Source organism: Ammospiza nelsoni, chromosome 1, assembly GCF_027579445.1.
Source record: "Ammospiza nelsoni isolate bAmmNel1 chromosome 1, bAmmNel1.pri, whole genome shotgun sequence".
Taxonomy (NCBI): Eukaryota; Metazoa; Chordata; class Aves; order Passeriformes; family Passerellidae; genus Ammospiza; species Ammospiza nelsoni.
Window position 1 is genome coordinate 17,529,355 of NC_080633.1, and position 14,471 is coordinate 17,543,825.

The 14,471-nt window shown below is 37.1% G+C and overlaps 1 protein-coding gene across 2 annotated transcripts in view; it reads right to left on the reverse strand.

Moving 5' to 3' along the window:
- MYO3A (myosin IIIA) overlaps positions 1–14,471 on the reverse strand; it is a 105,457-nt gene that overhangs the window by 59,886 nt on the left and 31,100 nt on the right. For both annotated transcript variants that reach the window (XM_059479651.1, XM_059479659.1), the window contains exons 5-8: positions 7,521–7,597; positions 6,117–6,262; positions 4,355–4,420; positions 3,799–3,954 (exon numbers count right to left, since the gene is read on the reverse strand). In XM_059479651.1, the coding sequence (XP_059335634.1) occupies positions 3,799–3,954; positions 4,355–4,420; positions 6,117–6,262; positions 7,521–7,597 (445 nt within the window). The remainder of the gene's footprint in view (positions 1–3,798; positions 3,955–4,354; positions 4,421–6,116; positions 6,263–7,520; positions 7,598–14,471) is intronic.

The following is a 14,471-nucleotide window of genomic DNA, read 5'->3' on the forward strand; positions in this document are numbered from 1 at the left end:
ACAATGCAGGGATTTTTTTCCCTCTTTTGGCCTAGCAAGAAGTGTATTTTTAGAACTGTTTTGGGGGTATATGCTGCAGTACTCATTTTTAATAACTATTTTCATCACTAATTATAAATGTTAACAGCTATACTGCTATACTGAAAGCCTTTATCAAGCTCAGGGACCCTGTCCTGAAAGTGACTCTCCTCACAAAAAAACCACCAAAATGAATTGCACTTAGTATGCAACTCTGCCTGCTTCACCTCTTCTCTAACATGAATTTAGCCCATATAGCATATCTCACATAGCATTTTTGATATATAGTTCATATATTATTCCCAGCAGCAAATTTTAAAGATCCTATAGTCAGGATGTTATGGGAAAATGCTAATGTATCAAGGGATATTTTCTCCTGCTAGTCCCATTGTTACTGCAGCCTAAGTTCTGAGCTAGGTAAGGTTAAGTTGCAAATAGATATTTTTAGCATAAAAATATGATTATTCTAGAAAAAAATGTACTGCATTTGCTCAAATAAAAAAGTGCAATTTTCAATGAAGCTTACTGCTAGTATTCATGCTTTTTTGAGTCTTGAGTAGCACAAGATATTCTAGTGCTAGAACACTGCTCAAAGGCTACTGAAAAAACAGTATTTACCTTCTATCACTTTAATGAAACCTGGAGCTAGGCTATGGCACATTGCTATCTAAAGTTTTATCAGTGTTAATTGAGATTTCTCTGGTTACTCAGGTGGATGCTGGGCTCTCTTCCTCTTGTTGTTTCTCTGGTTTCCATCTCTTGAGAGGATGCAGTACAATGCAGGACCTAAACCTTGGTTCCTCTTCACTAGAATAACAACACTGGGAAGGTTCTGAGGGCCCTCATCACTCAGTCTTACCATTGTTCCTGAGGTATTTTCAGTCTTAGAAAATACCTCAGGAACAATGGTGCCAATGGCAGAGACTTCAGGTTGGCTCCACTCTGTGCCTAGAGATTTCCCATCCTTCCTGAGCACACACAGTGCACAAAGATAGGATCTGAGGGCAAGGCCCTCTGCAAAAAAACCCATGAGAATGTGGTATAATGTAATGAGCTTTTCTTTTTGAGCTGTATCAACTGCACATTCAGCAAACAGCAAGGTAAGATCACAAGCACATCAACAGACTACTGCTGCAGAAAGCAGTCAGAACCAAATTGCACCTCAGCCCAATGGGCTAAGAAGGTGACTTGATTTTGAGTGAAAAAAGAAATAGTGCACACAATAAAACCTAGTGGCTGGACTTCAGCTATGAATTTTCTTTTCCTTTGAAATACAAAACTGCAATTAATGAATTAAATTTGATGAGGAGAGTAAACACACACAAAGAAAATAACTGGATTCCTAATTTTCAGCTTTAACTCAACATTACCAAGTTTATTGACTTTATATTCCAATGCCCATTTATACAACACAATACAGGTAGCAGGATTTCTTCCCTCAGTAGAAGGAAAATATCTTTAACCCCTTAAACTACCTGCCTCCCACTGTCATTCCCATTGTCAAGAAGGAGGAGAGTTATGCCTTCAAATTAGGGACTGAAAGAGTGTAAGCTCGAGATCAGGAAGAAGTTTCACAAGGAAAGTTGCCAGCTGAAAGTTCAGAAATTTCACAGTAGGACCCTAACACATTACTGTAAAAACAGTGCCAGAATAGCATAAACAAGAAAAGAGCAGCTCTTTCAGGGGACTTGTCACTATAATGTTTATGTCTTGATTTCAAGTCAGATTTACATGGTATTTCTGTACAGACATTGCTTTTAACACCATTTGCTTTATGCAGATTAAAGGTCAGAAGATACATAGAATTAGTATCTCTAAAGACTTTTAAAAAAGCATGACTACTGAATTTAAAAACCTTTGCATAATCTCTTATCATTCACAGCAGAAAAAACACAAATGCTGTTCTGTAGTCAGTCTAGCAGTGTATTTCACAAAATTGCACAGTCACAAAATAGGTTAGAAATACTACTTGTTAGTACTTTAAACTGCTAAACTCAAATATGGGCTATGCTCAGTTTAACCCTGCCATTTAAATTACACTCTGAATTAAACAAGTACATTTTTTGCACAGATTCAGATAAGAAATGATGTAATTTATTTTATTTTATTATTATTTTGAAAGAGAAAATTCTGTTTTCCTTTGGGAAATTTGACATAAAAATTACACTTGATCAACTATAGGTTGATCAAGTGTATAGGTTGTATAGGTAACTTCATCACATGGTAATATATTCCCTTAAATTCTAGTTCCCATGAAGAGCCATCAGCTTATAAAACACAGTGTAAACAGGACAGAGAAAATACCAGTAGATCATCCTGTTCTTGTGCTACTTGACTGCTCTGTATACATGCAAATTGGGCCACTTTCTTTACGTTTGTATTGTACAGAAAACAAAAAAAAGTTCATGTAGTTTGCTTTATGCAGCATTTACATGAAAAAATAAAGGATTTGAAAAAAAAAAAAAGAAAATAAAAATAAGTTCTCTAAAATGGGTAAAAAAAGTCACAATACCTAATTGACTGGAAGCTTGATTGTTTTCAAAATTATTTAGGCTTTAAAAGGACTAATATCACAAGTGTTAACAAGATTTTAATTAATATAACCTAGTGGTTTGGGCTTATTTTACCTCATAAAATTTCCCTGTGTTTTTAAAAAAAATGCTATTTAAAGCCTGGATTATGTTGCTGGTTTAGTGCTCAGCACTGACATCCTATAAGCTTATTTGAGTTCAAGAATCTTTCTGGATTAAACAAATGTCAAGTCTGCAATATATAGAGAATATAAATCCAGTCTGAAGCTTAAATGAAAGCTAAATGCATAGTTTTATACTGCAATGTCTGAAAAGGGAAAGCACTATTCCTCCCATATCCAGTTAAAGTTGAAAGAACTTCAATATCATAATTATTTCAAAATATATTTTTACTATTATCTTCAAAGCATAGAGTAAATAGAAAATTCTCCAGAACTAGAACTGAAGACTGCTGTATATATTGTTACTCTAAATGTGTCAAAGGAAATGTGGCAGATTATAACAAGCTTTTTCCCACATAAATGATAATGCCAAAATGCATTTTAAATTTCATGTTCCAATAAAAAAAAAAGTAAAAGCATGGTGCTTTTCCTTGAAGCAGAAGCAGTCACACCAGTAGTACTTCAATACTATTCTACAACATTTCACATTTGATATATATATATGTGTACTGTATGGAGTTTTTTCAATTGTAAAACTGAGCCAAGACATTTTTAAGTATTTTCATTAAAAGCCAACAGTTGTTAAGTGATTTGTTAAGAATTGATATCACTTAAATCCTAGTGGAAGAAAGAAAGTTTCCATTCAAGAAGACATAATATTTGATGCTTGCAAAACACAGTCTGCTGGGACCATCACTTATTTCAGTGAGAAACATCCAATTCCTGCAGGAACCCGACCAGCTGATTTTAGCATACTTACTCAAACTAAACATTAGCTGACCATGCAAATGTATGAAAATACCAAACATTAATTTCACCTAAACTTAGCCTTCTAAAAGCTGGGGTCTAAGACTATATCTGGAGTCACAGAAAAAAGGAGAGGCACCTCAACAGATTGTTTCATCCCACATGTGAATCATGATGCCTCTCTTTTTCCATTGGCAGTACAGGGAACCTCAAATATTAAACTTTAGATTTTTTTGCCATCTAAAGTTATAAGGGTTGAATCTTTCTCTGAGTGCTAGTCATTCTGAAACAGTGGAAGTATCAAAACTGACCCAACTGGTCCACTCTTTAGTTAGTTTTACCTTGCCTTTTCAGTGACTCCCATTTGTTGATGAACATCAATAAATTCCATGAGTTGCCTTTGTAGCGTGTTTTCTTTTCCTTCAATTTGCTTAATAAAATCATGCTGCAAAAGAGTAGATACTGTTGGACGCTTCTCATAATCTTTAGTCAAGCACCTGTGCTGGCAGAAAAAAGCATATGATCATTGAGGGTTTGCAGTTAAGTTTTGAAATGCTTGTCTGGAGTTCATTTATGACTCCATAATAAATATATCTGTCTTAATCAAAACAGCTCTGCATGAAAAACTGATACGACTTCACAGAATTGATGACTCCAAAAAGTTAAATTATTGCATTTTAAAAACAAATGTTCTTTAACTTAAAAATGTCAAAGGTATTGAAATGCTATATACCTATATATGTATAAATACAGAGCCTCACTTGGAAGTCAAATGGATTTACTAACTAGCCTTTTAAGGGAAAGTATTAGTTGCAATAGATTTCCACAAAAGATATTTTACACATGACATTTACAGATGTTCCATATTCAACCAGAGTGGTCTCAGTTGTTACTCACTTGTTAATGAAGTCATTGAATTCAGGTGACCACAGTTCAGGCTGCTGTAGCGTTGGAGGAGGATTCCTGCAAAGGTCAGTGTGGTGATAAGTTAATAAGCTACTCACTTGACAAAAACAATGTGTGAAGGCAGGCTGAGTAATGAGTTTTAGAAGGCCACCGAAAAAAGACATTGATTTCCAGTGGTAAAAGGAGCATGGGTAGATGATGCAATGCCTCATTGGTTCTCCTGCTTTACATAACTAATAAGGAGAAATAGCATCGAGATAATCTACCAAGTGTAGCTAAGAATCACTGAGGTTTTTTTCAATCAAATCAATAAAAAGAAATTAAACTAACAACTCATTAATCACTATTCACTTGTAATGGCAAATTCCTATTTTCAAGCCTGAAACAATATACTTTCTTAGGAAAAATTTTAAAAAGCAATTCTATTTAAAGTTTTCTCAGAAGGACTGAATTCATCAACTTGCTGAACAAAGTGTCCAAAATAATTGGTTCTTTATTAATTATTCTTCATTCATCAGAAGATAATCAGAAGTGAAGGTTTAAATAGAGATCTATTGTGAATGGATATACTGCTTTCTTTTCTATTGTTAGAGCTGTTTACTCTAGGTGTTCTTTCAGTTGAAATAGTCTTGGCAGTTTTCTTCCATTCAGAGATGCCATTTTCACTGAGTATGGTCATGCAGACAAAAGGAATGACCAGCCAATAGACAAGGTGACTTACTGTCTCTTTTCAATCAACCAAAGCTGCTTTTCTTCAAGTGCTGCTTCATGTTTACTCTATTGCTTTCAGGTTTATTAAACAGAATGAAAGGGTATTGATCTTATATTGCTCCAGAGCAGAAAGGTGCCCAGCACTTGTAAGAGTATAAGCCAGAAGCTTTTTTGAAGTCCTAGCTGCAATTACTGACCACAATAGTTTGCAACTGCTTTTTCCATAGCAAGCGAAGGTAGGAAGACCATTCATACTCTGCTTCAGTGCCAGGTCAGCCAAGATTTCTTAAACCTAAAGGTAATTTAAATTCATTTGGGTGTCTTGGCTGAAAAGGACTCCAAGCACTTACATATCCTATGTGGGGCTCAGCTGTTGTGGTACTGCTCCAGTTCCTAGGATGAAATCCACAAACTACTACTGTATGATCATTACCTACAGACTTGGAGATTGATGTTCTTTGAAATGCCATGAGTGGCACTCTGCCTACTTATATTTTCAGCTTCAAAGCAAAAAACACAAAATAAGTTGCTATTTGCACTGCCCAAGGACAGCAACATTGGAACTGCCAGAAGCAGCACAAGCTAATAAAAAGATGAAGCCTAAATGCCTATGAGGATAGAAGATAACTCCTGAAGATAAATATGGGACCTGTTCACCGCAGTGGCTGTGTATTCGGACCCTGTATTTCTATCATAAGTCATTCTTTGTAACAGAATATACGAGACAAAAACAAGTCCTGCATTCATGTGAGCAGCAGCTCACTCAGAAGAAGGCCCTATGACTTTTTCTCAAAAGTAGCTAAAAGTCAGCTCTGAACTTCTCAATGTGCCCACATGGTTCAAGCAGAGCCTGCAGAAAATACAACTGGGCAATGTATTTTAAACCTGCCTCCTAGTATAAATAACATAAAGAAAGTCCACAAACTTATATGATCTAAGTTTGAAGAAAGCAAACTTTTGGGAAGCAAAAACTTTTGGAAATCAAACTTTAAGGAAAAAGTTCAGTCTAACTCCTCAACAAAAAAAGACATCAAACTATTACCTTGGTATTTTGAAGAGTGCCCTCATGGGGTGCAAATCAGCAAGGGGTGGATCTCCATCTCCCAGCTCTATTGCAGTAATACCCAGTGACCATGCATCACATCTAGCATCATAAGAGCTATCTAGCTGCTGCTCACAGGCAATCACCTGTTGAAGAAAAAGTCCGGGATGGTTTAATGTCCCCATTTAAGAGCATGCCTCTGTAAGAGGAATCTCTTACAGATTGCACAGTGAAATAAACAGATATGGACACATTTAGAAAGCTAAAGCATCCATCCAATTGCCAAAACCCCCCCCAGTGTTTAAACTAGAGAAAGCAGGTGTCCATGAACACCACATTCTCCAGCAGATGTTCTCTGATTTGGAGAAAGGGTACAAATCCATGTCTTTTTCAGCTGAACAAATTCCATTCCATAACAAAGGAAGTAGAAGGAAAGTCAGCAACCCTACAACTCTTTATATGGATTATTCTTGCTAAGTAATTATTGTAAGTATACTGCTCTCTCTGTGAAGTGAAACAATCAGGAAAGCAGGAGTTGGATTTACTGTCTCTTACTGGGTCCTCATTCAACCAAATCAGCCAATTTTCAGATCAAGTGGATGTGGACAAAGTTCATTAGATCACAGCAAAGCATTTACCTTCAAATAAATTTCAGCTTATCCATAATGCTGGATGAAATCTAGAATTTTTCATCCCATTAGGTGCTGATCTAAACCAACATGTACACCATTAGTTATATGGCTAGACCTATGTGTATGAACACAGTTTTTGATAAAAATAAATATGTATAAATAGACTAGTTTCATGTGCTATAAACAGATGTACTTGCATGTGTTTGTGTGCACACAAATACTCTAAGTAGATAAGCTTATTTATAAGGAAATATTTTTCCTATCTCAGCTTAAAATGTATCTGTATATGCTTCAATTTCAGTCAGGAAAAACCGCCACAAAATCACAGAGCATCTTCTTCATTCATAATAACCTTTTCCATTTCTTGCTGAAGCAAGTATGGATATATAGTATCAAAAACTTTCCAGGGGCAGAAGTCAAAATATAGAAGCTATAATTTCTCTCAGTACCACCTTGTGCTCCTTCCATCCATGGGGAGATATTTATAGTTTCAGAGCTTGAAAGGCTGAAAAGTACCAATAGTAGCACTCTATATTCTTCAACATTTAGCTAAGCATTTCAGAGTCTTGCTCTCTGCCTCTAATCTTGCAATTTCAAAAACAAACCTAATTTTAACTTAATTCTTGCAAACATGTAAGACAGAAAGGTTTAAAGCACTTTTTAAAAGGACATTGCTGTTTCATTTGGTGAAAGGACCAGGAAGAAAGACAAAGAGCAGAAATGCAGAATACAGCAGCTCGAGTACCGGTGACAAAATGTTCTGAAAGCTGACCTCTGGAGCCATCCAGAACGGGGTGCCCACGGAGGTGTTCCGACGCAGACGAGTGCTGGTCAGCTGGGCAGACACACCTGCAAGAACGAGGGGAAGCCATCAGCAGAGCAGTTTCCATCCAAGACAGCCCTTCTGAAGGGTGACATCCTCCTCTTGTCATGCTACAAACTCCTATGCAGGTGAATCTCAGATGCATCTTTCCAATTCTCTGGAAAGAGAGGCCTCCTCCTGAAGGGTTCTCTGCTTCTTTTTTTGCAGAGGCTTCAGCAGGACTGGGACTTAGTCCCAAATGAGCATTTGATTATTAATCTGACTCCATATTTTTTGACTAGTCAATTAAAAGTTTTCTACAGCTGTTTCAAGAGAGCAGTAAAACACCTTAGGGAGGGTGGAAAAGTACTGTACCTTCCACACCTTCTAATGCTCACTACTGACACTAACCCTCCATTTCATTATATATCTATATTTCATGCTAACACTATAAAATATACCTATTCTCGTCTCTTAACTGCTCTGCCATAAAAAAGAAACAACAAAGCTGTGAAACCTCAAAAATTCTTACAAAAGCAGAAGTCTCTCCATGCTCAAAGCACATTCTCAAAGCAACAATCCTGTAAATCAGCTTTGCAATATGAGCTGTAGTTTAGGGAATTAACTATTTCAGGCCAAGGGTCGGAAAGTGAACTATGAAGTTCAAAGGTTCCTTGCAGTTTTGAGTTAAAAGACACTGAAATATTAGAAAGTCAAGTGGGCTACAACACAATTCTGAGCAGCCTGCCACCTACTTCCTTCCTTAAAAAACAAGGGTGTGCTGGTTGGAATAGTGCACGCAAAAGGGACAGTACAACATAGAAAAAACAGCCCCTCAGCCAGCATGCCCCAAACAATTATGGATTTATGAGTCACAAATAACACTGAAGTCCACACATGGAGAAAAACAGCCCTTCAGCTAGCAAGCCCTAAACTATTATGGATTTGAGTAATAGCCAACAGTGAGGTGCACCAGAGGCATAGTCTGAAGAGCTGATGCCATGGATGGCCAGAAAGGTCCTGTGCTCTATATACACATGCTCCAGCCTCAGTCTGACTGACACTGGAGCTCACTTATTTTGCCTTCATGCATAAATCTGCCTTTTCTTTAAAATGTGAAAGGACTTGTTTTCACTCTGTGAGTTCCATTTCATTGTTCTGAAACACATGAAGCTCCAGTGAGCACCACTGTCCAGTTTCAACTCTGTATTGTCTGGTTTGAAAATGCTTGACCTTCTCCTCCTGAAAAGCTTGCAGACAGTTCATAACAAGCAATTCACATTAACTATCCAATGGGAATATTAACTAAACCTCTGTATGGGCAAGATTCGATTGTTTTGGGGATTTTTCAGTATAGGTAAGAAACCATAGAGAGGCTTGATTTGTTTTTTCACTCTAAAGCTACGTGTTCAGCTCTGATTCACTAAATATCTGCATTTGGTTCTCACAGAAAAGTATGCAACATCTGAAAATAAAGACTGCAAGGAATACCCCGCCTGCTACTTTGAGATAAATGCAACCACTTTGCATTTGCACTGTGGCTGCCTCCCTATAAACCAACCTTGGGAAAGTTCCATCTTTATCTCTCTTTATGTCTGCAGAAAGTCCAATACACAGTGTTATGCATCATGGAAAGCAGGACAATGTGAGTCTTAGCACAAAGTCCATCAATCCTACTTCTACTCAGCTAAGCAGGGGCTTTGTTTTTGCCATCTCGGGGAGTTGTCTGAGATCCAGCTTCCGGCTCACAGAGTCTGTGGCTGTTCTGAGCTCCCAGAAAAACATGTCACACATCACCTCAGCTCGGAAATCACTACAGGGATGCCAACAGACATTATTATGTGATATCTTTGATTTCAGGGGGAGCTGAGGCTACTCTCCCTTCCTCCATGTTGTGGGAGTCCCCTGTGCAAAGCTCATTTTTTGCAGTCTTGGACAAGGATATGAGATTCAGATCTGCAGGCAAAGAAAGACACTGACTATATTTTTATGATTCCATTGTCAGATTTTATAAATAATCATAACTTTCTGTAAAGATAAGGAACAAAATATAAAAGGTACATTACTGTGTTCAATCTTCTCTGTCTATGCACTGTTGGGTTTTTTCCCTCTTCAAACTGTAATTATTAAATGAACTGAAGATTTTTTCCTCCTCACCCTTGTTTCATTTCAATAAAAAACTGATTTAATTTGAATTGTTCACCACTTTCTTTAGGCTCTTGAGGATTTTGTGTGCTTTTTGTTTGGTTTTTAAATCCTTTTGCTCTCAGCATTAAAGTGGCATTTTAGATTATGCAGCGTAGGTCTTATGACAAATGATATTTCCTTGGGCTTTTTCTGTGTATAGAGGAAAGATGATGTAATTCCACACTTAGTAACATTTCTTCCAGCATTTCAGTAACCAGTCAAGCATATAGCTGGCCACTTTTTTTAACCTACATATTTTCAAACAAAACCATCTTGTTCCTCCCCTCCCCATTTACTACTGCTTTGTTGCAAAATGAAAATCTAAAATATGTTGTAAAATGATGTTTTATTAGACATGAATTATTTTTTCTTGTGTAAGTTAGGAGTTTTATAAATATGTGCATTAATAGTACCAAAGCACACCAAAAAGAAAATATTGGGGATAGAGCTGCATTTCTTCTTATTTTTTTCAGGCACCATTTTACTAATAAAAACTGAAAATTAGGACATTTACACTATTAGTATTTTTCAAGGTTTTCATTGTGAAAACAGGCATATTGAAATACTCTTGCAAGCAACGCCATCTGCTTCTGACCTTAGCACTCAATAAAAGAAAAAAGAGGGCAGAAATTAGTTCCCTATTATTAGGGAAGATTTGTCTCACAGTGCCCAATCTGAGCAGACAACATTATGATCTAAACTGAGAGGCTGTACAGCATCCCTTTATGATGATGTCCTGTGACAGCAGTATGCCCATTTTAGTGCCTGATGCTGGTGAAGGAAGGGCCAGCCCTAGTAAATTGTACTAATCTCACATTGGACACACAGCAGGGAGACTGCATTCATACATAATGAACTTGACCTTACCCCCAAGGGCTTACACTCCCTTAGCTATTTCTTCCTTCTTTATTTGTGCCTTCAGTGTACACTTCACTACCAAAGCATCCTCATTGTGATCTTCTGTAGATTAAGAACATGTAACTCCATTATTCCTCAAAGTAGTGTCTGGACCAAAAACTGCTCACACTGTTAACTCTCCAAATCTAAAAAGGCCAAAACGCTTTGAATTATTTCCCAATCTTTTTTTAATCTCCATGGGAAACAGATGTATAACAGCAGCAGTGTTTCACACTGCATTCCCCTTAAGCTCTCTGGCGGGTATGTTTTGCCATTCTTGTTCCATATTGTATGATGCAAAAAGTGGCCTCTCCCTCCACATCTCTTTGCCCAAAGGTGTGACATCAGTCTTTTATAAATCACTCAATACCACCTTTTATAGTAGATCTGGAGGCAGCAGGTCCTAATAGTCCCAGGTTTTCTTTAAGCACCTTACGCTTCATTTTGAGAAGAAGCCACTATTCCTGCCAGGATGCAGACAGGGAAGCAGCTACTTCCCTCTCAACAGTGGTGGAGTTATAACTCAATTCCTCTGTAATTGTTGATACCCTTGACATTGATTTCTTTGTTTGCTTATTTCAGGTTGTATTGGTGTAATGATACATACCCAGACAGAATACTTCAGACAGGTCGGCTGAAACGCATACAAAATGCTAAGAAAAACCTCAATCATTAAATTCCTTCATACTACAAAATGACAAAAGACAACAGGGAAAGAACAATATTAAATCAAGGCAATTCTGGTAGTCCAAATGGCAAACATCACATCAGGCATGTAACTACATGCAACCACATATAGTGGAATCCCCACTAAGACTGTAAAAGGAGATCAAAGAGCTTCTCCCAGGTTTAATTATTTATCATGAAGAGAAAGCATAAAGACATTTAATTGAAAATGTTACTAACAGACCATAAGGACACAAATGGTGGGTTTGATGACTTCACAAGAGATGTTTCAGAACCTTTTTGAAACAATGTCAATATTCAAAATTCCTTATGGATTATAAACTGACTCCAAAAGTAAACTTTTAAATTAAAAGAGCACAGAGACTATGCAGCTCAACAGTGAGCTGATGTGAAAAAAGCATGCTTGAGAACTTCTGGTCAGTGATAAGGGCTCAAATTAAGTCTAGAAATAAAAATCAGATTCTGAACTATAAGATGGAAATCAAGAAATAGGAAACAGAGTTGAAATGATGAGTCAAAAGTATTAGAATTTTCAGCAGTATTTTATGTTGGAAGGTGCTATGTTATGAGGAAACATGACTTGCTTTTCATAATTCCATGCAACCTCCTCACAATCACCTTCTTGTCTGTCATAGTTTGGAAATTATTTACAGGATATTGGCTCCATCACCCTCTGTGATGGAGATCATATTGGTCTGACCAGACTGTAGTTCTCTGAATCCTCCTTCTTGCCTTTTTTAAAGATTGAAATGAAAGTAGTTGTCTTCATTACTTCAGGAATCTCCTCCAATCTCCAAAATGCTTCAAAGACTATTGGCAGTGATCTTGCAATGAGATCAGCCAGTTTCCTCAGCACTCCTGGGTGCATCCCAACAGGCCCCATGGACTTGTGTCCATCCAATTCTTTTAAATGTTACCTAACCTGATCCCCCTTTACTGAAGGTACATTTGCCTTGCTCCAGACTTCCCCACTGGTCTCAGGGATCTGGGATTACAAGTTAAGACTAAGTGGCAAAGAAGAGATTCAGTGCCTCCACCTTTTCCATGTCCTTTGTCCACATTCTCTATATTTCTGTATTATTTTGATGTACATAGTGTTTTACTGTTGAAAACTAGTGTTTCCCAAGCCCTCAGCAAAACACACACTGTAGATGCAAATTTTTAACTGAAATAGACATATCCCAAAAATAACCAAAAGGCCCAGAGAGATCAAAAGCTTAATATCCAGGAAAACCATATATATAAACTTCCTGGGAGATGAAAAAAAAGTAAATGGCATTTACTACAAAACCAAGAGACATGGAGTAAAAGGGGATAAAAAAGTTAATCTGTACTATCAAATACAGGGGGACAAATATAAATGGATGTTAACGAAATGAAAGTCCAGTGGCTTTCATGGTAAACTCACCATGAGGCTTCAAGACAAAGAAAAAATATGTTTAAGCATAGAAGGAAAAAAATTAAAATCCTAAATCTGATACAGAATCATTAAAAGGTATATACTGATAATAAAATGACAAACAGTGCCCTAAATAAAAGGCAGAACATTCACTATATTTGTGAGATTTATAATCTTTTTTTTAAACAAAAGGGTTTGATACCACTTCTTTCTTTAATAAATCCAAGATCTTTCATTTTACAGACTGGGCCTTCAGTGGAGCAGGTGACCAGGCTCCCCTCCACATGCTCCTGCCAGTTCAGTGCATCACACCACCAATGATTCTAATCAAATCTCATGCTCCAGGGCTTCAGCTGGTTTCCTGAAAGGGATGCACAGGAACATTTGTTGTCCTGTTGCACAATTGGCCAGATGTACTTGGATAGGAGAACTACTCTTCTCTAGAGCCTCAGGGACTTGTACAGCTACACACAATCTGGTGCAGTTTGATGGTGAGGAAATTCCTCCTTCTCAGATGCTGCCTTTCTTATACCTTTCATTCCAAACTGACTGCTGCTTTGACACCCAAAAAGGATGTTTTAAATCCCTGTATGACTAGCAAAACTCTGGAGATTTTTCTCATTGTTCAATGACATGGTTTTCCTGTTATGATAATCCTGGAAACACCTATGCTGTTGGAACAGAATATTTAATTTTAAATATTCAGGACTGGAATACTCCAGTATAAATAAGTCACTGGGTTCCATCTTCAGGTAAAAAATGAATGGGGTTTAGTATACACAGATGAGACTAGAGAGTTTCTAATAACCTCAAGAGATGACTGTTTTGTGACCCATGACAAAACCAAGTGGAAGTCTTTGCTGGCCAGAAAGGGCAATTTTCTCACTTCATGTGTCTCTGGTATCTGACACCAGCTTTCAGCATCAAGCTTCTTTAATGCTTAAGCCACCAGTGACATCTTTATGTGAATTAATAGAAGAAAATATTTGAAAGACCAAGTGAACAGCTTATCCTGGATATAGCATTTGGCCACATGATTTCTGTTTTTTATTACTGGACAGCACAAAGGTTTTCATTCAAACATGGCCCCCCCCAAAAATTTTTAGGACTAAGCCTTCAACAAAGAATTAACCATTCAACAATGAAAAAGCTCCACAGCTCAAGTCAATGCAATCCATCTTATCCCTGCTAACCCTGGGTTGAAAATTTGGAATTATTACTTTGATTGGGTTCAAAGCAGTTTGACAAGCTGCTCATGAAGAAAGCTTTCTTTAAAGTCTTTTATTTTTATTGGCTTCTGCCATGTCTCCTACTGCATTTTAGCAGCAACATGTGAGTGTCATACTATATTGTATGCAGAAATGACAACACAATAACAGCCTGGTTTTGATCTGAACCAGTGAAGCAGACAGCTTTATTATGGATGTATGCTAGAATGACTAAGACAAATACAAGTCTTGCTATGACTCATTGCTTAAAGTAAGCTAAGGGCAGAAAGAAAATGATTTTATTTTTGAACTTTCAAATTAAATCAAATTAATTAATTGTTTCATTTTTGCAGAATGATTCAGACAGCATTTATAGCTAATGCAGGGCAAGCACAAAAGGACACACTAGGATATTCTTACTACTCCAGAATAAGTCATCTACAAAAGTTTGGAACACTACTCAAGGTCATGCTGAGCTCCTCTTCAATGTCAGCAGGACATGCAAAGCTGGAAATTAAGATATATATTAAAAGGCACAGAAAC